The sequence below is a fragment of the Oryx dammah genome, unplaced genomic scaffold (genome assembly GCF_014754425.2).
Source record: "Oryx dammah isolate SB20612 unplaced genomic scaffold, SCBI_Odam_1.1 HiC_scaffold_8, whole genome shotgun sequence".
NCBI classification, from domain to species: domain Eukaryota; kingdom Metazoa; phylum Chordata; class Mammalia; order Artiodactyla; family Bovidae; genus Oryx; species Oryx dammah.
Genome location: NW_024070192.1, coordinates 7234693 through 7257616, shown reverse-complemented (window position 1 = coordinate 7257616; position 22924 = coordinate 7234693). Strand labels below are relative to the sequence as shown.

Genomic DNA, 22924 nt, shown 5'->3' with positions numbered 1-22924 from the left:
GCCGCTCTCCCAGGGCCCGTTTGCAGCATCTCTTTGTGATCAGCAAAGTCACGAGCCAGCACGAAGCTGCGCCTCACAGTCCAAAGGCCCTGAAGCTGGGGCTGCGCACCCCGTCTGGAGGGGTGAACTGCTCCTGGGCTCCAGCAGACTGCAGCCATGGGGCAATGCTGGCCTAGGGAAACCACCTTCTCAGCAACCGGGTCTTAGATTTGCATCGTTTCTTTCCTGGCCTGGCTGCATGGCACGTGGGATCTTACTACCCTGACCAGGGAATCAAACTTGAGCCCCCTAGAGTGGAGGTGTGGAGTCTTAAGCACCTGACCACCAGAGAAGTCTTTGGATTTTTAGATAAAACACTAGTGGTGAATTCAAATTAAAGCAAGACAGAACTTATAGGGGCCCAACCCCACACCTGCGGGCCAGATCTGGTGGTCCACAGGCCACTGGTTTGGGACCTGGCACCCGAGGGAGCGGGCCCCTTGAAACTCCTCCCAGTTCTCGCAGCCGGGCCCCTGCACAGAGCGCTGCACTCCCACCAGCCCCCTGCCTGGGACCCGTCCACACCTGCTCGGCCAGCCTCTGTGCACCTTCAGACCTTGTTCAGATACGGTGTCCTCCACGAGGCTGCCCACCCTCCCCCGGCCCCCAGTTAGGTGGCCCAGCCTGCATCCTCATCACTCCACTTGTTATTCCTGGAATCACTCCTTTGAGCCTGTCTTCTTCGCTGTGTTGTAAGCTTCTTAAGTCAGGGACGGGGGTCTGGATGGTTCAAGGCCGCATACTTAGCTCCTCAGACATGGCCGAACACAGAGGAAACCCTGAAACCTGTGTTGCCTAATGACTGGAGAGACAGACAGATGGATGGGTGAGCGGGCAGAGCGGCTACCCACCTAATGCCTCATAGTAGGAGTCTTCAGACCAGCCATGGGGGTCAAACATATCCTGAAAAAGAAAAGTTCAAAGTTGCTGCTGCTGCTGCTGCTAAGTCGCTTCAGTCGTGTCCGACTCTGGGCGACCCCTGAGACGGCAGCCCACCAGGCTCCCCCGTCCTTGGGATTCTCCAGGCAAGAACACAGGAATGGGTTGCCATTTCCTTCTCCAATGCATGAAAGTGAAAAGTGAAAGTGAAGTCGCTCAGTCGTGTCTGACTCCTAGTGACCCCATGGACTGCAGCCTACTGGGCTCCTCCGCCCATGGGATTTTCCAGGCAAGAGTACTGGAGAGGGTGCCATCGCCTTCTCCATCAAAGGTGCAGAAAGGGCCAATAAATGGAAATGACTCAGAAACCACATGCTTCTCCCCAAGTCTTTCCATGGATCTTCCTGGGCTGGAGTCTCTGGCCTTCAAGGGCAGGGAGGCTCAGATGCTATCCCGTTTCCAGCCAACGCTTCTTAGGACAGTGAGGGCAGAGAAGCACTGTGGACAGGCTGATCTACAGGGCACGGCGAGTCCACGCTAGCCCCTAACCAAGCAGAGGCCCCGGGGCTCAAACAAGAGAGATGGGGACAGCTCTCCTCTGCTGGCAGCGTGCCACACGGACCTTTCAGTGGGTCCAGGTTGAAGCCAGTGGGGAGGGCACAGGGCCCTGGGTCCCCTCCCTCACCCGCTGCCTCTGCAGGTGGCACATACCTTCGGATAGTTGGTGCCGAGTTCATCAATAGCACAGAACTGGATGAGCTTCTCATAGATGCTGAAAGAAGAAGGCCACAGGGTGCTGAGTGGGCCCGAGCCCGAGGCCCTGCGCAGCACCGGATCTCAGGAGGTCAGAGCCACTTAGCACTTGCGTGCAGACCAAGTCTTTAGCCCAGGTGAACTGTTCTAAACAAGTTTCCAAATGGGAAGGCAAATGTCCACTGACTTGACATTAAAAGTCACTTCTGGCCTTCCAACCTTCCACAGAGAGGGACTGGGGCTAGCGGCCAGAGCGAGTATGGTGTCAAGATGAGGTTTCAACTGGACATCAGACCTTCAGTCTGTGGGGCTGGTTGGAGCATCCCCACTTAGGCCCACAGGGGCAAGGGCAGCTCTTGCCCTGGGCTCTTTCCTGGGTGTGTCACTTGCTTGAACGTTGGAGACAGTGAGACCCAGACACAGGTCTGTTTGTCAAACCTGCATAGAGTCAACAGCTTTCTAGAGGTAGGAGGACCTGGGGTGACCATCTAGACAATGCCCTCCTCGTACAGCTGAGGACACTAAGGCCTCAGGTCATGCGTTCCAGGAGGAGAGAGGGAATGAGAGCCCAGGCAGACCCCACCCAGCCCATGTCTCGCGGCTTCCCCTCTGCACCTGCTGCCTGGCTCTTCAACAGCAGACAAAGCCTCAGCGAGGTTAACGCAGTCCAGGTGATGGTCTCTCTGGGCTCAGCTGGGATCTGAGCCGGGCCTCTCCCTGCACCTCTCTGGAGGCATTCTTGTCCCCAGTCCAACATCACTCCTCCCACCGCCCCCCTGCTGGCTCATGGAAAACTCACCTAGGATTCCGAAATTCCTTCTTCCTCTGGATAATGTAGTTCATGTCCATCCCCTCCTTTATCTTCCGCTCATACAGCTTCTGGATCTTGTCCTACGGAAGGGAGACAGAAAGACGATAGTGACGGAACCTCTTGCGATCCCAGCCTGTGGTCACGTGCTGTGGACACGAGGACCTGGAGGAGCCGCGTGAAGCCCTGCTCTGGCCAGACGGTCTTCCTCCACCCAGCGCAGACGAGATAGACGGAGACCAGCCTGCTTTCGCTGTGCTTTCTCCTGATCCCCTCTGGGTGGTCAGCAGCGGGAGGAATAAGAAGGTGGAGCTAGAGAAGCCATGGAGAAGACAGTGAACAAACCCCTACTTGGGGATCAGCTGCTGACTCATCTGAAGAGGAGCGTCAAGAGTTAGTGTTGACAGGTGGGGGCGGAATGCTGGATTTTTAATTTTAACACGGGGTTAAGACCCAGCAGGAGACCTGGGAAGGCAGGAGGAGATGTGTCACAAGCCTCCCCAGTGTCCTCTGAGGGGAGGCTCACAGCTGGCCGGTCCTTGCCACTTTACCAAGAGGCACTGCTGGGGGTCAAGAGCCAAGCCCTGCTCTGGCTCAATGGGAAACCAGAGAACCACCTGGCGGGGTCCAGGCCAGTGTAACAGGTGTCCCCAGGCCCACAGAGATGATGCCGGCAACAGACGGCGTCAGGGCTGCCCAGGGAGTTGAAGAGGCCCCAGGAACCTGAGCCTCAGGGCGGGGCCACCTCTGAGGAGGGGTAGGCTTACCCAGCGAGGCTGGCACTAGCCCAGGGCAGGGTCTCTCGGCAGCCTCCCCCACTAGTGGCAGCTAAACACAAACTGTCCAGGAGGAAACCACTTGGGGTGTTCTTCACCTGAAAGAGGAGGTGGGGGGGGGGGTCCTGAGCGAGGAACATCAGGAAAGGTGACTCACTCCTGTCAGGAGTCAAGACTGCCCAGGGAAAGCACTGAGCTGGGGAGAGAGGTCTGTAACACGCTTGCCAGGAAGAGAGAAGCCGAGCGCATGCCTCCGTGTCCTCACTCTGTGGGTGATGGAGGCAGGCTTTCCTGGGAGGCTCAGCAGGTGGAGGCACCGCTGTATCTTACAGATGACTTCTCTGTGTGCCCTCAGCCGTCAGGCGGGTTCTCCTACCTCAGGGGAACTAAAACCTTTGCTCATGGTTTCTGCCCCTAGCAGGATCTAAAAAGGAGAAACACTTTGATCTTGAAGGCTGGGGCTGGCTATCTCTGCCTGGTGGCTGCTGGACTGTCCTTACAGGCTGCGGGTTGCTGCCTCGAGTGTGAGTGACACGGGGCCGGGGGTGGGGTGGTATGTGGTGGTGGTGGGGAGACGACTCAGCAAAGGGAACGGATTTCCAGGAAGAGAAGGGACTGTGTGCTGCAGCCCAGCCCCGCTCGGCACCCACCCAGGTCGCCGCATTCCCAGCCCCAGGCCCTGTTAGTCGCCCGTCCGTCAGCGTGTGCGAGGGCTTGCGGCGTAGCCAGAGGCCCCACTCAGGGGCAGCCATGGGTGTCTGCCCTACTGTAAGGTCCCCTTCAAAGGGGAACACGCAGAGGGACAAGGAGAAACCACCACTGAGGCTGACAGGGAGGAGTAAGGCCAGCTGTTCCCTGAGGGCCTGTTCCTGAGGTGACCGCACTCCACACTCCATCTCCGCAAGTCAGGGATCATCAGACAAGAAGCCCATGAACCGCCATTTCTGGAAAACGAGGGCTGAAGTGTACGCGTTTACATGCTATGCATTTGCATTCCTACTTGTTTCCTGAACATTCTGATGACCCCTCAGGTTCTTCGCTAAGTTCCTTCGGAGACATTCCCTGGGCTCAGGGATGCCCAGAAAAGGCATGTCGTTTGCTCTGCAGGCAGTGTCCTGGGGCAGGCGGGGGCCCGGCTGAGGCTGCAGAGGCAGCCAGGGGTAGGGTGCTGGCTCCTGGGAGAGGCCTAAGCGAGGTCACCAGGACTGCAGGCTCCTTCCCACTTGGGCTGTTTCTTTTCCAGAAGCCACTTAAAGTCAGACCCAGCCAGACACCCGCCCAGTCTGCACGGGCCTCAGCAGCTGAGCATGTGCGTACCTGTAAGTGGTTTGAGCACCGGCCAGGGGGTTCCGGAGGGATCTTGATCTCATCAGGTGACATGTTCCGGACTCTTTCAGAAAAGGAGGCTGTGGAGAGAACAGAGGAGTTCTGTGGGTGCACGGGAGGGTCAGGGTGGGGGCCCGACATGGACAATAAAAAACCCTTCAAGACAAGAAAGGCACAGAAAGCATTTTCAAGAAGGGATCACACACTATAAAATATTAAAACAGGGCATGCGGAGTGGCTCTCTGAGGGTGCATCTGAGTTGAACTTAAATGACCTGAAGGAAGCGGTAGGTGCAGCGGGGAAAGAAGTTCAGGCAGAGGGCATGAGCGGCCACATCACAGCCGGGCCCAGAGGAAAGACTGTGTCCTGGGGGTGCTGGTGAGTGTTTAACACCAGCTGGGAAGTGGGAGGGGCAGACCCACGACCCGCAGCATCTGCCCCTTTCTCTGGTGTAAATTCTCCAGGCATGGCCAATCAATTTCAAGCTACCAGTGTGAAGTCATGAGCTCAGGGCTGGGAAGACATGCACACACAGCTATGCCTCCCATGGGCTCTGCCCCTGCAATACCCTCCCAGGATCCCGGGGACTCAGAGCTGCTTGGTGCTGTCCTCCCACCTCAGGCTCTGCTACCCAGCGTCCACCAGAAGCTCAGGGTTCCCTGGGCTTCAGGACTCAGTATTCAAAACTGCTTTGTACATAAATGACATCTATTCAATACAAAATGACCCGCTGGTTATTAGCTTCGGGTCCTTCAGCAGTAAACCAATCAACCCTCACTTGGTCTACTTCACTCCTGGGAACAAAAGGCCTGATTCTACAGTGAAGACCCACAGCTCCCAAGGGACAATTCCCTTGGCGATGTGCCCCTGCCCACCCAAGTTTCTCTCTCCCTCCATTCCCCTCCTTGCTGCCTCCGGCCACTCTGGCAACTGCAGAGTCGTGCTCTGGATCACCCAGACAATGTGCTACTTGTTGTAAGATTCTGTCTGTGCTTTTGAAGACATTCGCTCATGAAAAGGACTATACAATGAGCAAACAGCAGGCGGAGCAGGGTGGGGCAGGATGAAGGCAAAGAATGAACAACCCAGCACCACTAACACCCAGCAAGTACTCACTGGGTACTGGACATGTGCCGGCCCTGGTGGGACTCTCTCAGCCCCCAAGCGGCCGCCTGGACTGCCAGTGGATGGCCGAGTGAGCCTTTCCCTTCTCTCCCGGGGCTGGGTTAATATTTTCTTAGCAGATAAGGTGCTTTGATTTCTGCTTTGAGCTTCACTTCTCAGCTGTTGCCAAATGAGCCTGCACACACTGTGGCTGGAGCTCGAACCCAGGGACCATCTCCTAACAAGTCTACAAGTGCCGATTCTCACTGTTGGAGGAGCCTCCCTGAATGCGCCCCAGAACAGGGCATCGGTGTGTCATCCTGCTGTGGACCGAGACACCAGTGCAGTCTGGGAGCACGTTCCACCATGGGACCGTGTGCTTCTCTTTGCTCAGCCCCTTCTGTCTCTTGCCTCCTGAAGCAAGGGTGACACCTTGATCTCATCCCAATTTCCTCCTTCCTCCCAGCCCTGGGAGAGGCAGGAGTTCTAAACCCAAGGCTCAAGCAGGCTGCAGAGGCCGGGTGAGAGTGGGATTACCTGGGCTGTGCTGGTTCTCGCATTTCGTAAACATCAGCACCAAAAGCCAGGAAGGCCAGGGCAGGCTCTGGGTGCACAGCAGTGGGAGATGGCTTCCCTGGGGTGGGGAGTGTGTCTGTGCACGTGACAGAGAGACAAAGAGTGCCCTTTGGCATTTGCCAGGAAAGCCTTTTGGAAAAACAGGGTGTGACGCTGTTGCCATTAGCAACCCAACCACCCAAGTGGTACAGTGTCACGGGGAGGGGAAGAGGTCCTCCCAAGCTTGTGGGCTAGAACTGGGCTGGGAACAGGAGAGTTCCTCTCTGGAGCAACAGCGAATGAAGGGACACATTCAGGAAACGCGGTAAAAGTTTCTCTTGCAGATTTCAGGAGCAATCTTCCTGCAACTCTGTCCTTCCTCTCAGAATGCATCTAAAGCAGAAGACATCAGACCTGCACATAGGGTGGTTGGAGCTGCCACAGAGCCTCAAATCAAGCTCCCTGGAAACACATCGAGACATGTGTCCAGGCCTTCAGGGGCAGCCCAGGTCTGTGGCTGCTCTGGGTCTGCTGGGGCGTTCTGGGCGGGCACCGTACTCAGGCTCTGAGAAGGGTGACGTCAGGGTGATTCACCCCGGGTGCACGCCCACCTCACAAAGCAGCACAGGTATCCACAGCTGCCAGGCATGGATTTGCACAGGAGCAGCTCGTCAGCGGGGCGTGTGTAACGGTGGGAGTGAAGGCACGCCTGGTGGGTGCTGTGGGGCTGGAAGCAGGAGGCAGTGGAGTGTCTCTGCCTCAACAGAGACACAGAAAACTCAAGTGGATGACCGCCCCAGGGCCACTGCTCCAGGACCGCCCGCGGGGAACCTTGAGGGGAGAACTGGGTGTCCGCTCACCTGTCAAGCAGCTACAGTGCTGGGGAGCCGTTAGCCAGCTTCTCTGCTCCCCTTTGCTCCATTAAACCTGGGCCTGTCTACAGAAGTGAAAACGCTGTCCACACCAGCGGAGCAACCTGAGTCCTCTGTCCAGAGGCATGGATGGAAGGTGCTGGGCCCAGAAAAAGGGAGGACAACCAGGGCGCCATGAGCAGAAGCCACTCTGCAGGTCGTCCACCACCTCCTCAATGAGAAATGGGAACAGGAACCCAAACTATGAGGCTTCAAGTTTCACCCGTGTTTTCTATAGGAGAATGGATTCAAGAAACTGGTGTAACCCCACAATGAAATATTACCAATCCAAAAAAAAAAAAAAAAAAAACTATGGATATGCTCAAAAACATGGAAGGGTCTCAAGACCATTATGGGAAATGAAGAAGCCAGACAAAACAAACAATGAGTCCGTCTGTATTAATGGTTCCTGGGCAGGGGCAGTTTTGCCTCCAAGCTGACATTTGGCAAGGTCTAGAATCATTTTTCGTTGCCATACTTGGCAAGGAGAGGAGATGCTATTGGCCTCTAGTGGGCAGAGACCAAGGAAGCTGTTAAGCACTGTGCAGCGCACAGGCCAGGCTGCCACGACAAAGGGCCACCCAGCCCCGAGCGCCTGCAGCGCCGAGGCCAACAAAGAAACCAACGTATGAGAAACTCTAAAGAGACAAAACTATAGTGAAGAAGAGATCACTGCTGCCTGAGGCCAGAGGAGGAAACGTGTGCAAGGGACACTCTACAGTCACAGAGACATCTTCAGGACTGCGGCGGGGGTTCCACGCTATGTAAGCGGCACCTCACAAAGCTGCTTTCAAAGAGTGACAAGGAGAGGAAAAGTCAAAGCTGTTTATGGGCGAGTTTAGGGCCGAGATGGCTGGAGCCCACGCACATTCCTGCCAAGCGAGCGCCGCTAGGAGGAGCAGAGAGCGCTGCCTGGCTGTGTTCTTGGGGGGAGGCTCTGCCCCCACCCCGGCTGCAGTGAACAGTAGGGACAGGCAGCAGGGAGGGCGAGGCTGTAGTCCAGGGCCGCCCCGCAGACCGCCTGCTCGGGGAAGGCCACGGGCTTCCCGGGGGGCTTGCTCTGCTCCCTCTGCCAGTGAAGCCAACTGCGCCACCCCTATGGCGCCATTTTCCCAAGATCAGGCTCTTTGGTTTTAGGAAAAAAAATTTTTTTTTTAATAGGAGAGGAAAGACTCATACCCCATTCATCAGAAAACCCAGGGCTGAAGGGCAGAATCCCGCTGAGCATCTAGGCTGCTCCACATGGTCAAGGTCCTACCCAGTTCTTCCCTCAGGAGACAAACATAACGAATGACGTTCAGTTCTTTCAGTCATGATAACCAGAATGGGTCCCCACCTGCCATCCCTGCTGAAGGCATCTTGTCCAGAAAAAGGACAGGTCGGAGGGGCTGCCGGATACAGCATTTCCAGCCTGGGGCTCCCCCGGGCAGGGCGAGTGAGCCACAAAGGCGCCATCTGAGAGAGGGGAGCAGGTACTCCGCTTTGTGAGGATTAATGGAGCAGGCGGGAAGAGACGGGCAGTCTCGCCACGGAGGGGGAGGGCCAACCCCCCAAAATGTGAGGCTGGGCCAGGCCTCGGGGGAGCCTTGACAAAGTCCATGGCAGAAATGAAAGGAGTTGAGACACCTTCTGAAAGGCTGCAGAGGCTGGGCGAACTGGGGCTGGGATGACACGTGGGCCATGTTCCAGAACCATAACTGCCCTGGCCAGTTACACAAAGGGCCCCAGGCTCCAGGGCTGGGAGGCATGCTCCCTCCCGGGGACAGAGCAGCATGCCAGCAGAGGCCACATGCTTGCGCCCTGAGCCCGTGAATAAGCCAGCGGAGAGGCTCGGGGGGTCCAAGGCCGGAGGCCAGGCGCAGAGCACAAGAACAAGCTCCCAGCTAGAGGGGGCCCGAGTCCCTCTTGACGACACTGGCAACTGACCAAAGCTCCGTGAAATGCACCATAAATACGGTTTTCAAAGAACTGTTCCCTGGGTGTCTCGCCCAGACATCTTAGGAAATGCCAAAGGCCCTGAGAGTCAGAGTCCAGAGACAGGCTCGCAGCTGAGCTGCTGCCTCGGCAGAAGCAGAGAGAAGCCACCTGCGTGGCTGGAAGCCAGCTGGCTCTGGGTGAGGCTCAGAGACCTGCCCCTGGCACCTTCCACCCCAGGGTACTCACCAACTAATTCCTGGGGATCTCGCTTTTCTACTTCTGGGTTATCCTGCAAGAGAAAAAAGAAAAACACAAGGAGTAAGTGTGGGGCTCCCGACCCAGAGTCACTCTCCTTATTGACACCACTCAGAATTTTTTTAGGAAGGAGAAAAGGTGGAAGCATTGCAAGGAACCTGGAGAGCGAGCCGACACTTTGGGGGTCCTGAGACCCCTGAACCTCCAAATATCCCTTCTTCCTTCATCAGAGCAGCTGGGATGCTCCAGCCACCTGCTTCAGTCTCTCCTCCACGGCCTAAAGCAGTGACCAGCACCCCTAATGCCAAGGAGAGCAACCAGCAGCCAGCCAGCCATCACCTGCAAACCTGCACCCTGCCCAGGGCTCCCCCAGGCCTGGCCAGCCACACCGGAACACAGCACCTCCGCCCGGCGCCCAGGAAACAAGAGGTGGCTAGAGAATCTCAAGACCAAAACGCAAGACACTATCACCTCCCAAGAGATTTTTCTCACTTTCAGCTTCAGCAAAAAAGGGAGGCTTTATCACAAGGGGGCAGTTCACAGAACTGGGGGCAGGCAGGCAGCAGACCTTCACACACCGCCCTCAAGACAGCCCAGCTCAAGGCACCTGGCTCTGTCTCCCAGCTCACCTGCTGGTTCTCTTTATACTAGCTCAGTCTCTCCAAAAAAAGCTCTCTCTGACCCTTCATGCAAGCCCCTGCCCCCAGCACCCACTTCCACGCTGTGTCCTCTGTTCTGGAGGTATACAGAGCCCTAGGGGCAAAGGTTTCTCATCAGACCACTCCGGATCTCACTGCTCAAAGTAAAGGCCCCCCTGCTCATCCAGTCGTTCCAATGTAGTGCGCACGGGTTCAATCCCTGGTTGGGGAACTAAGACCCCCATGTGCCATGTGTCGTAGTCAGGAAAATCCAGTTCTGGCCACGGTCACATGGCTAGGCACCTACTTTCCTTGCTTCTGCTGCCCCAAACGCACAATGGTAAAAACATACCTTTTCTCCCCATTTCTGGAGAAACCGAGCCCCTCAACACAGGTTGGGGTCTCAGGTGCCATGACATGGTAATGACCGTAATGGCAGAAGCTGTGCTCACGAGGCTGGATCTTGTGTCCCCTCCCTTTGGTCAGTGAGGGAGGAGATAAGACAGTAATAATCGTGGACCCGGTGGGCACATGGAGGGGGCTGGGCAGTGCCGTGTATGCCACCCACACGATACAACTTGACACCAAGGTGATGTCTCAGAAGACAGGCACAGGAGGCCACCAACCCCCCACCCCCCAGGCTCTAAGACCAGAATAGCAGTTCTTAACCCCCTTCTCCAAAAAGTCCCTGGATAGGCCAAAACCCCCTCATTCTTTGCAACACTGCAGCTATTCATTCGACCTGGACGGGCATAACGTCCAGGCCAGGCTGCTTAGCAACGATCGCCCCCATTCACCCGCCCCCTGCCAATCAGGTGGGCAAAGTGGAGGCAGCCCCAGAGGGCTGCCGCGCCAAATTCAGGTTGGTCATCAGTCAGCTGCTCCACAGAAAGCGGGTCTCGGCGGGCCCCACAACGATCCCTTTGTAGCTGTGACTCTGGGGGAACCCATGCTAAAGAGTGTGGCACATTGGGCTGTAAAAGGTCCTTAATTCTCCCTCCAGGGGACAGCTGTCCGGGTGCTCACTGGGGAAAACATCACTTGGACACATCCTACCTCCCCTCTGGGGCCATCTGGCTGGTCCCACAGGCCTGATGCATTAACCCTTCAAAGGCCTCCCAGGGCTCTTTCCCAAAGCGCTGCCCTGGGCCCTTTGGAGGCCAAAATGCAGAGCAGCAAGGAAGTAGGCAAGCCAGCCACGTGGGAATTCTGCTGCCTGCTCCGGGGGCACAGGAAGTTAGTCACCAAACAAGTGAGGAGTCTCTTCAAAGGAGAAAGGACCGGTTCACACCACAAGCTCCTCGTAAGATTAAAAGGTGTGAGGTTCCTGGGCCTGCCTTTGCCCGGTGATGGGAGGTGGAGTGGGTGGGCAGAGGCGGGTATTCCTGCATTTCACAAGGGCCTGGGCTGGCCTAGCTGAGCTTTATTTAGTCACATCCTGGGGAGAAAAAGAGATGATGGGGCAAAATCACACACAGGAAGTCTTTTTTCTACTACTTTCAGGCTTTCCTTTTTTGACCTGGCTCCTCATTTTCTCCCAGATTTATCTTTCTATACATGCTCCCCTCCCCAAATTAACCTGGTAGTTGGTTTCAATATGACAGCTAGTCTCTGTTTTTCTACTCTCACAGCGTGCACTTCAAGTCCCATGAAACTATGGCCTCTTATTTAATTCCAAACCAGCACCCCCAGAAAGAAGTTCTGCACCCTTGCCCCCTCCCAGCTGGAATCCAGCTCCACATATCTGCAAGCACATGGACCCAACTGAAAGCAAAGATTCTCCTGCCTTGAGACAACCCTAAAAGCCAAACACCTAACTGAGCCTCCGCAGGCTGGGAGCCACAAACTACGGCAAGGCTTTGGAATCTCTGCTTGTTGAGATCCCCAACTTGCGTCACAGGCGCCTGTGTGATTCCTAAAGCCCTGGAAAATCCAACAATGGGACTCTGTGCCTCCTGGTGGCCACACTTTGTTACGCTTCAGCAGGGAATTCCTCTGCCCTCTGACGTGGACAAGAGGGCTGTGGGTTTGCTGAGCTCCTGGGCATTTGGTTTGGTACCAAGGTACCCCTGAAGAAGAAAGCCGACGACCCAAGCGCCTCCAGATCCGAAAGGAGCCTGACCCCCCGCTGCCCCAACGTGAGCCTGAGAGGGGCTGTACTACACCCCACAAGGACCTGGAGCCATGGCAACACATGTTCTCGGAATGGAGTTGGCTGCAGGACATTAGGGGATGCTGAAGAAAGTCCAGCAAGGAAGGAGAATCAGGGCGTCTGGTGAGACCACTGAGAACAGGTGTCAAATACCCCAGAGATGCTTTTTAGAACCACTTATGCTCAACTGTCCATCGAGGCAACTTTCATCCAATGAAAGCTGCTTTAGGGGTGAGAACGGGGCTCCACATTCAACACAAAGACCCATAGGGACAGTCATGCCTCAGATACCAGGAATTCAGCACAAAAATGAACAAAGTGCAGGATAGTTATCTTGGAAGCCAGCCACGGTGTTGGAAAACACAACTGATGAAGTATTTAAAAGGGCCATCTCCTTAGGAGATTGAAGGAAGGTTCACACATTAAACTGCCAGCAGTTCAAGAAACCGGTTTGACAAAACCTGCTAGCGAGAGACTTGGTATATCCTTAAAGAGGCAGGAGGGGAGCAGGAGAGGACACAAGCAAAAAGCAACAAAAACCTACTGTTCCTTTCCTTCCCTCAAAGCAGGGTTTCAGAAGGCTCACAGGCACCTGCCTTGACTTGCACGAATCCACCCTCCCTGGCCTCCAGGTGGATATTCCGTTGGCCACAGAAATGAACTCAGCCTGGAGATCCAGTTATCAGACAGATGACTGTCTGCATCAGCCGGGAGGCATGAGTCTCGGAGACCTGGACAGACCTGGCGTGACAGCACACGTCCCCTCAGACACCCCGGGGGGCGTTTCACCCGGTTCCTCAGGAAGGTGGAGACAGGGCGTCCTGCCCGGGAGAGCACTGCACACAGCCGCTCCCGGGGGGGGGGGGGGCGCGGGCGGCAGGCGAACCTGGTTTCTGCTCTCCAGTTCAAGTCCTGTTAAGACACAGGAAAAACAAAGCAGAACGAAATCCGCATCGTCCCGCGGAGCCAAGTGAGAGAGGAGGAAGGAGAACCCTGACGCCTCTCTTCAGACCATCTGCACCCCTACTCTCCCAGGGCTTAAGTCCCTCCGACCAGGGTGTGAGGTGGCTGCCGTGGGCTGGGGCCTTCCCGGGAGGGCTGTGATCTGAACCTCACAATTTTGGTTTTGCAGTTAATCGTGTCTGAGACTTGGAAGAATCTAACAGCCCTGTGGCAGGGGCTGCATTTTTAGGAATTACGGAATCTGAGATGTGGTTCCCCCTGCAGAGAATGTAAAACTCCAGCCACCAGCAAAACCGTGACCAGAGCAGAGGAAGAAAGTGAAAACAATATGGCTCCATGACGCAGGACAAGTGGCCACGGGAGCTGGAGGGTTTACTCAGCAGAGGAGCGGCAGCTCCTGGTGGCAAGGATGGAGGTTTGTTTACAGCCAACACTTCATGAACCCTTCTGAGAGCCAGCCCCACAAAGTGCACTCGAAGCTCTGGGGTCCAACCTGAGACAAGGCAAGCTGGCAGCTAGATTCCGCCAAATCTAAACTCTGCCTCTTCTCCCCATGTTCGGGAGCACTAGGCACAGAGAAAACCCTCTGAGCAGAGGGCAAAGGACAGCCGTGCCCCACTCCAGGGGAAAGAATGTTCCAGACTAGGTTTTCTGGCCGATGATGAAATGCTGCATCTTAAAAGTAGGGGGCAGCTGGGGAGGCAGATCAGAGAAACAAAGCCTCCCAAATCTTCTGTCCTCTCAGACCTGGGGCTCCTGAGCAGTTACAAAGCCCTGGTGACGTCGCACTCCATGAGCAGAGATCCCACTTAAAAAGAACCCTCACTGTGGCCTGAGGCCCCGGGCACGCTCTGCTGGCCATGTCGGCCTCCTCCCCTGCACCAGGCTCCGGGCAAGGCAGCTCCCTGGATCATCCCGTCCCCCACTCCGGCCTAGGAAGCCCCCTTTAGACTTCAGACCTCCACTCAAGGAAGCAGGCCTCCACCCCACCCCCATCTGGCCAATGAGAGAACACCTGCCCAGTTCCGTGTTCTGTCTTATTTACCATTGTGTTCCCAGCACCTGCAACAGTCAGTGCCCTGCCCACAACAGGTGCTCAAACACTGATCACACACACACACCCCACCACACACCCTCCCCTCCTCCCCGCCGCCACCCAAGCCTAACCAGCCAGTGGTCAGTTTTTCTTCAGTCCAGTTTAGGGTTTCAAAGCAAACATCACTTGCAATGCTTGAACCCCCAGACTCCAAACCTGTTAAAGTCCACAGGTAGTTTCAATGTGTGGACTCAACATCAGAAAGAAAGGCAGCAGAGGAACTAAAGGAGCAGAATTGCAATAAAGGTTGATAACGGGATAGGCGGAAAGGTGTGTGTGTGGCGGGGGCACGCACCAATACTGAATTTAAAACACCTTAAGTCTACCTTGTTGCTTCTGATCTGAAGGCAAAAAAAAAAAAGTATTGTAAAGTTAATTCATCTATTTATTCCACAAATAACTTATCAAGCATTTATTACGTACCAGGCAATGGGCCAAACACTAGGCACGTGATTCGAACAAAACTCAGTCTTGGAGAATAATGTTAGGTATCATGCTAAGCACTTCAGTGAAAGATCTCATTTAGTTCTCATGACAGCCTCGTGAACTTGTGGGCAGACAATCCTGCTGTTTCAAGAGCCAAGGAAACCCCAAGAAGGCTGCCTGAAGACTTCAAGCTGATGGACAAACGAGGTTTTCTGTGACACCTGAGTCACTTCAGGATGCCCAGAAAGCAGCCATTCCAAATGGCTCCAAGCTCCAGAATAAAATCATCGTGGTCTGACAGTGTTGGGGGCACGGACCGAGAGGCAGGAACCCCAAGACTCAGTGGCTGTCACTGAACCCAGCGCCGAGGGGGGGCAGCCCCCTGAGGCGCAGACCCCCGGCAGGGGTTGCTTTACCTACACACCCAGGAGAGCCCAGGAGAAAGCCCATCACCAGCACATTTCCTTCAGTCGTATCCTGATGGTTAGGATTGGGCCACTGCCACGGCAGGCTGCCTGCCTGCGGATGGAAACACTCAACTTATCAGAAAAATAGGCGGAAGCTAGTGGGGCCATTTCAGATTCAATGGACTTGCCTTCACTCCCAGCTCACTGCTGGGAAGGCTCAGCTCCACAAGCAGAGAGGTTTTTACAGGAAAGGGTTAAACAGGCATCTGCCAAGACAAACTAAGCCAGCTCCAGGGCTGGCCTTGGAGATGGAAGCAAAGGCAGGGAGGGGAGAGGAACAGTCTCTCTGAAATCCTGGCTTTGGTAATGTCCCCATGGCTCCGCATGGTGCTGAGGCTCTGCCACGTGGAACCACCCAGACTTCATGTGAAGGCACGCTCTGGCTGGAGCCACCTCCCAAGGGGAGACTATGCTGACTATTTCAAACGTAACCACAGATCTGATTCCAGACACTTGAAGATGCAGAGGGGGGATTCTTTACCACTGAACCACCTAGGAAGCCCAATTTTAATACAAATGAGTAAAATCCTGTCAAACCCAGGAATCCTACAGTAGCATCTCAAGGGACATGGACTGAAGCAAGAAACAGAGGTGAGAAGTGCCGGATCCCTAAAGACAGGCAGCTTCCCTTCTACAACATAAATTTCGAAAAGCTAAGTCCTCACTGGGGAAGGAGGCACCCAGCCACACCTTGGTTAGAAATCTGTGGCATGTGGCCCCAAAGGGAAGGAAGTCTGCTGGGGCCTGCTCAGCTGATGGGCGGGTGGACCGGGCATGCAGCGGCTCCTTCTTGGATGCAGAACTGCGCAGGGGCAGGGTGGGGCTCCTGGGAGTCTCCACTTCAGCTGAGCGGGGCTGCCAGGATGAGGGGGTGAGAGGGACAGTAGTGGTCCTTCTTCCCTTTGCAGGAGATCACAACTCCCAGCAACCGCAACGTTTCTCCCAGCGGTGTTTCAGCTACACATGTAGCCAAGCTGCCTTCTGAAGGCGGCGAGACAAAGGACCTACCTTGAATTTCTTTCAATCTGGACAAGAAAACTATTTGCACAGCTTGCCCTGCCTCTGTCCTTCTGTCTGCTGCTCAGATCAGATCATCACCCAGATGGACTTGCAGACCCTAGCCAGGGGTGGGTGGGTTCTCCCTGGTGTGCGAATTCTGTCACTTACTCTGTGAAGACCACCTCTGCCTTGTTCAAGAGCAGCCCAAAAGAAGGCCAAATGGCCACTCACTGTGGTGAGAGCAAGGCAATGCTCGTGGTAAATAGGCCTGGGTATTTTCAACAGTTCAAAGGCCAAACACAACAGCCAGAAGACAAGACCGGATGGCTCACAAGCCGGGAATGGTCAAGGGCCATTTCCTTCTCTGCGCTTAGGTGAGTCATACTTTTTTTTTCCCTAATCAGTACTTAAAAGGATCATGGGTCTGGAAGCCACAACACCAGGGCAGGCAGGAAATGAAAACCAAGATGGAGGGACCAAGCATACCTCCTCCTCCCATATCCTAGACAGAACTCACCAAACATTAACATACATCCAATCAAGTCTCATAACACCACCGTGAGGCAAACTATTATTTCCATTTCACAGAGGAGCAAACTGAGGCAAGCTACAATGAAGTAGTTTCTTGCCTGTAAATGTAAACGTTGGAATTCAAACCCCAGCCTGACTGCAAAGCCTAGAAATACCATTTTCCCAACTTCTTGCCTCCTCCCTTGAGACTAGGAGGCTGTGAATAGCCACAATTTCTATGAAACCCTTGGTTCAACCATTGGAAAAAGTGAAAGTGTTAGTTGCTCAGTTACGTCCGACTATTTGTGACCCCATGAATTAGAGATAGCCAGGCTGCTCTGTCCATGGAATTCTCCAGGCAAGAATACTGGAGTGGGTAGCCATTCCCTTCTCCAGGGGATCTTCCTGACCCAGGGACTGAACTTGGGTCTCCTCCTGCAGTGCAGGCAAGATTCTTTACTATCTGGGCCACCTAACATTGAAGAGCCAGGAGGTGAAATTCCTCTCCAGGAATGACTCCACAGCAGGTCACAGGCAGGCAGGTGTTACACCCTCCACTTAAGGAGAAGACGGCCAGATCTATTATCTTTTAACTATAGTGATCAGGGGAAACAGCTCAAGAATTCATGGTGCCCCAGTGAGTAATGTCTGAGTTTACGTGAACGGAAGGGCAGGTCCTGAGGACTTAATCACCTATACACTGGGTGCTGCCACCCCGTCCTTAGCCTAGAGATTTCCTGGGGGCTTACAGAAGAAATGCTACTAAATCCTGAATCCTACTGAGCCAGCCTCCCTTACTGGGCGAACAATCCCGCGGACTTCCAACGAGAACTTACATTTTAAAGAATGAATTATTTCTTGTGACTTGTGTGAAGAGCACGGCACATTTCCTGTCCGTCAGGGACTCTCACTGAAAAGATATTGCCTATACAACACTTTAGTCAATAACTACAAAAATACTTTCATATTTTGCTATTCTGATGTGCCATTTCTGGATTTTATCTTAGCTGAATATATGAGAAGGACTAAGGGAATTGGTGTGAAAAAATGTGTTGCTACTGACTGGCATTACTACTAGAACAAACGTTGGTGAATCTCAACCTCGTCATCATTTTCCATTTGTTGAAGGTATTTAGAAAATTAGAAAAACAATCTTTCCTAAAGCAGTTCTATTGAGATATAAAACCCACCTGTAATTCTCAGGTGTAATTTTTCATTTATGTCATGCTATTATAGAATTAGGTTTCCCCGGTGGCTCAGAGGTAAAAAAATCCACCTGCCAATGCAGAAGACACAGGTTCGATCCCTGGTCGGGAAGATTTCCTGGAGAAGGAAATGGCAACCCACTCCAGTATTCTTGCCTGAAAAATCCCATGGAGAGAGGAGCCTGATGGGCGCAAAAGAGTCAGACTAAAACAACATTAAGAGTCAGACTAAAACAACATTAAGAGTCAGACTAAAACAACATTATAGAATTACCCAGACTACTGCAATACTGAAGATGTTTATAACACAAATGAGAACAAAACTGGATACAAAATAGTTACCCTATTACACAGGCAAACCTAAAAAGATGGAAGAATGAAAATGGCTACACTGTTAGGATCATGGTATTAGGTGACTTTTTTTTTCATTAAATATTCAGTCTTGCTATTATGATAGTCTGACAACAAGATATGCACAAAAACAAAACCCTGACAAGATAACCACCAGAAAAAGTGCCATATGACCCTTTCCATGTCAAAGACCTCTAAGAGGCCCACATTTAAACTCTAACAAGATAACCTTTGCTCTCCCATCCTGAAAAAGAATTCTCAGTAGAACAATCCACAAGGGAGGCTTCCCCAGAAGCTCACCAAGCAAAGGCACACAATGGCCCATCTCTGCTGGCTGCAAAGAGCCTCTGGTTCCTCTGCCACCCCCACAGCCTGTCTCTGAAGTATCCTTCAGGATGACTAGAACCCTATGCTGCTTGTTCATGCAAAGTCTGGCATCTCCCTTTCTGATTCCAGAGCCCTGGAGGTACAGCCAACAGACCCAAAGCCCAGGGAGGAAAGCATTTTGCTCCGCACAGATCCTGCGGAAGCTGGCGCCTCTTTCCTTGCGTGGTCACTAAGAGAATGCTGGCAGGCTTCTGAAGTTTTTCCTAGAATGGCTGTCAACAACAAACTCCTGGGAAACAAGCTCTGTGGGCTGCTTTCAGTCTCCAGGCCTTTGATTCTGACATTTTCAAAGATCATTAATAATGCCGGGCTGGGGAGAAGCGGCTGGAGAGGACAGGAAGAGTACAAGTTATTGAGTCAGTTCTGCCCTAGGCAAATCCTTCATCTCAATTCCAGGTCAATTAATAACACCTGGTGACCAGGACGCTGGTTCTTGAGGGAGTTCAGGTGTGCACATGCAGCCACTGAAGGCAGAAGCCCACTCACCCTGCTGAGCCAGGCCTCCACCAAGCCCCACTGCTCTGAAACTCTATGAGTATCCACCAATGCAGCAGTGCCACACTGCCAAACTGTCCATCAAGGCACCCCAGGAAGTGGCCATGAAATTTACAAATTTCAAAGGAAACAGCAATTACTCGACATCTTGTCTGATACCACACTAATTTATGGGTTGTTTTTCGAATGAGGCTACACTAAACTGTGGGGCTTTCCAGGTGGCTCCGTGGTAGAGAACCTGACTGCCAGTGCAGGAGACACAGGTTCAACTCCTGGGTCAGGAAGATTTCCTGGAGACAGAAACAGCAACCCACTCCAGTATCCTTGCCTGGGAAATCCCATGGACAGAGGAGCCTAGAGGTCTACAGTCAAGAGTTAGCAGCCGAACAGTAACACACTAAATCACGAGGACACTGATGCTGTTTGGAGAACATTACTTACTGAACAGAACTGTTATTTCTTTTGGCCTAGGAGTTCTGTGAAAAATTCCCGTGACACCAAGGATGCTGTGAACTGAGAAACTATAGTAACTTCTGACCTCCAGGATGGGGACGTAGAATCAGACTGCTGAGCATTGCTCAAAACTCTATCTTAGGCTGAGAAAGAAGACATCCCTACACATTCTCCCCTATCGCTGCCACCACTGCCTGGTATCACAGCCCTGACTTCAGACGTGCCCAGAGTGGTTGAAGTTTGCCTGTTGGCCCACAACTGGACGGAAGCCACACCAGCGCTCAACCCAGGTCTTCCGACTCCAAACCCACTCGACTGGCTCTGGGTTGTGAATTCCCCACTTTTGTACTACTTTTGGGGTTTAAAGGATTATTGAAATGCTTTCTTTGAACTGGGGTTGTTCACGCCTTTTAAAAAACGCTGGAACAAATTTTTTCCCCACCCAATGTCACCTTCTTGACCCAGAAACACTATTTTGTTTTGACAGATGTTTGCTCCTTGGGCTTGGAGGATTCCTTCCCCGGGTCAAAGCCTGGACCAGCGCGCCTCGCCCTGCAATGGGAGGCTGGGCCTCCCAGTGAGTTGCCCACAGGCTGCTCCAGCTCACCTGTGCCAGCTCATCAGTGCCCATGTTTCGTTTGCAGACGAAGAAAGAGCGTGTCAGGGACAGTGGGTTGAGTGGAAATACCTTTATCTACAGGAACAGTGGGAGTGGGGAAAAAATAAACAAGGGGAAAAGTTCCAGGGCAACCAAGGTAAAACAAGGACAAAGGAGGGTGGCGAAAGGGAAACTCGTGGGCCAAGGGCAAACAGATGGAGGAAGCACTAGAGCTTCGGGGGGCCCACCCCTGCGGTGAGGAGCCAGAGGGCTGCCCCGCCCAGTCTGCCTCTGTCTAGGACAGCAGCGCCACCTTCTGTTCAGTAACCAGAACACCTGAGTCTAGCTGCTTGCTGAGGCGAGGTGAGAACAAGATCTGATGGAACTTAAGTGCCCGGCATCCTGCTTCCTGCGGGACACTCTGCCACCTCCAAGCCCCTCTTCTCTGGTTTAGGGCCAACCCCAGGGCCCGATCCCTGCCACCCTGGGCTGATGGATCAGGAACACATGCTCCCTCTGTTGGGGGAGTAGGGGGGTGGGGGCAGTGGGGCCTGGAGAGTCTCATTTCTTCCTCAAACTCCCAAATATGGGACTCTGAACTCATAGGTCAGAGAAGGCAATGGCACCCCACTCCAGTACTCTTGCCTGGAAAGTCCCATGGAAGGAGGAGCCTGGTGGGCTGCAGTCCATGGGGTCCGTAAGACTGAGCGACTTCACTTTCACTTTTCACTTTCATGCACTGGAGAAGGAAATGGCAACCCACTCCAGTGTTCTTGCCTGGAGAATGCCAGGGATGGGGGAGCCTGGCGGGCTGCCGTCTATGGGGTCGCAGAGTCGGACACGACTGAATCGACTTAGAAGCAGCAGCACTCACAGGTAACCCCAAACATCAGCGGGATAAAAATGAGGGCTGTTTCCAGTCTCCGTATTCTACTTTTGTACTCCCCAAAGTCAACAGATAATAAAGTTAGAAAATACACAACTTTGCTTATCCACGATGCCAAGTCCTTTCCAAAGAAGCACCTTGGGGGTTTACTCCAACTCCAACCCTCACATTTCTTTTAGGACACTGGTGGCTAGTGGTTTTATAAAAGGCCCAGAAATAGAGTTCACTACCTCCTGAAGCAGCTTGACCCACTTTTGGCCTGAGAAGATGGGTGGTTCTTTATTCAGTTCAGTCGCTCAGTCGTGTCTGACTCTTTGCGACCCCATGGACTGCAGCATGCCAGGCTTCCTTGTTCATCTCTAACTCCAGGAGTTTACTCAAATTCATGTCCATTGAGTCAGTGATGCCATCCAACCATCTCATCCTCTGTCATCCCCTTCTCCTCCCGCCTTCAATCTTTCCCAGCATCAGGGTCTTCAAATGAGTGAGTTCTTTGCATCAGCTTCAGCATCAGTCCTTCCAATAAATATTCAGGACTGATTACCTTTAGGATGAAGTGTTGGATCTCTCTCTAGTCCAAGGAACTCTCAAAGAGTCTTCTCCAGGACCACAGTTTAAAAGCATCAATGCTTCGGCGCTCAGCTTTCTTTATGGTCCAACTCTCACATCCATACATGACTACTGGAAAAACCATAGCTTTGACTAGATGAACCTCTGTCGACAAAGTAATGTCTCTGCTTTTTAATATGCTGTCTAGGTTGATCATGACTTTTCTTCCAAGGAGCAAGTGTCTTTTAATTTCATGGCTGCAGTCACCATCTGCAGTGATTTTGGAGCCCCCCAAAATAAAGTCTGTCACTGTTTCCCCATCAAGTAATGGGCCAGATGCCACGATCTTAGTTTTCTGAATGTTGAGTTTTAAGCCAAACTTTTCACTCTCCTCTTCATCAAGAGGCTCTTTAGTTCTTCGCTTTCTGGCATAAGGGTGGAGTCATCTGCATATCTGAGATTATTGCTATTTCTCCCAGCAATCTTAAATCCAGCTTGTGCTTCATTCAGTACAGCGTTTCTCATGATGTACTCTGCATATAAGTTAAATACGCAGGGTGACAATATACAGCCTTGACGTACTCCTTTCCCGATTTGGAACCAGTCTGCTGTTCCATGTCCAGTTTTAAGTGTTGCTTCCTGACCTGCATACAGATTTCTCAAAAGGCAGGTCAGGTGGTCTGGTATTCCCATCTCTTTAAGAATTTTCCACAGTTTATGGTGATCCACACAGTCAAAGGCTTTGGCACAGTCAATAAAGCAGATGTTTTTCTGGAACTCTTGTTTTTTCGATGATCCAATGGATGTTGGCAATTTGATCTCTGTTCCTCTGCCTTTTCTAAATCCAGCTTGAACATCTGAAAGTTCATGGTTCACATATTGTTGAAGCCTGGCTTGGAGAATTTTGATCATTACTAACGTGTGAGATGAGTGCAATTGTGCAGTAGTTTGAGCATTCTTTGGGATTGGAATGAAAACTGACCTTTTCCAGTCCTGTGGCCACCGCTGAGTTTTCCAAATTTGCTGGCACATTGAGTGCAGTACCTTCACAGCATCATCTTTTAGGATTTGAAATAGCCCAACTGGAATTCCATCACCTCCACTAGCTTTGTTCGCAAGTGATGCTTCCTAAGGCCCACTTGACTTCGTTATGTGAAGGCAAACATCTTCCCTGAAATTCTCTGCATTCCTTGAGTTCCGAATGGGGCTGCCACTGCCATGCCCTCATCAGACCTTCAAACAGACAGAACTTCCAGCGATGCCCTGGTCTTCCCTCTCCCAGCTCCTTAACTTTCTCCACCTGACGTCATTTTATATCCCCTCACCTCTGCTCTCCTCAGAGAGAGCACACTCCAGTTTAAAATGCGGCTTCCAAAATCCCAAAACAAGCCCAGTGACACGTGTGGCTGGCCTGGGAAGCGAGCCA

The 22924-nt window shown here is 53.0% G+C and overlaps 1 protein-coding gene and 1 long non-coding RNA gene across 5 annotated transcripts in view; one reads left to right on the top strand and one right to left on the bottom strand.

The window, feature by feature from the left end:
* LOC120866754 (SAP30 binding protein) overlaps window positions 1-22924 on the bottom strand; it is a 32921-nt gene that overhangs the window by 3129 nt on the left and 6868 nt on the right. For 3 of the 4 annotated variants that reach the window (XM_040244609.1, XM_040244611.1, XM_040244610.1), the window contains exons 4-8: window positions 9315-9357; window positions 4573-4661; window positions 2471-2562; window positions 1630-1690; window positions 891-942 (exon numbers count right to left, since the gene is read on the bottom strand). In XM_040244609.1, coding sequence (XP_040100543.1) covers window positions 891-942; window positions 1630-1690; window positions 2471-2562; window positions 4573-4661; window positions 9315-9357 — 337 coding nt within the window. Of the gene's footprint in view, window positions 1-890; window positions 943-1629; window positions 1691-2470; window positions 2563-4572; window positions 4662-9314; window positions 9358-14121; window positions 14181-22924 lie in introns of those variants that run through there. The other variant, XM_040244612.1, reaches the window with a different exon arrangement.
* Window positions 19310-21054, top strand: LOC120866792. Its single transcript, XR_005721741.1, has 2 exons — window positions 19310-19755; window positions 19953-21054. It is a non-coding gene; the product is annotated as an uncharacterized LOC120866792 (long non-coding RNA).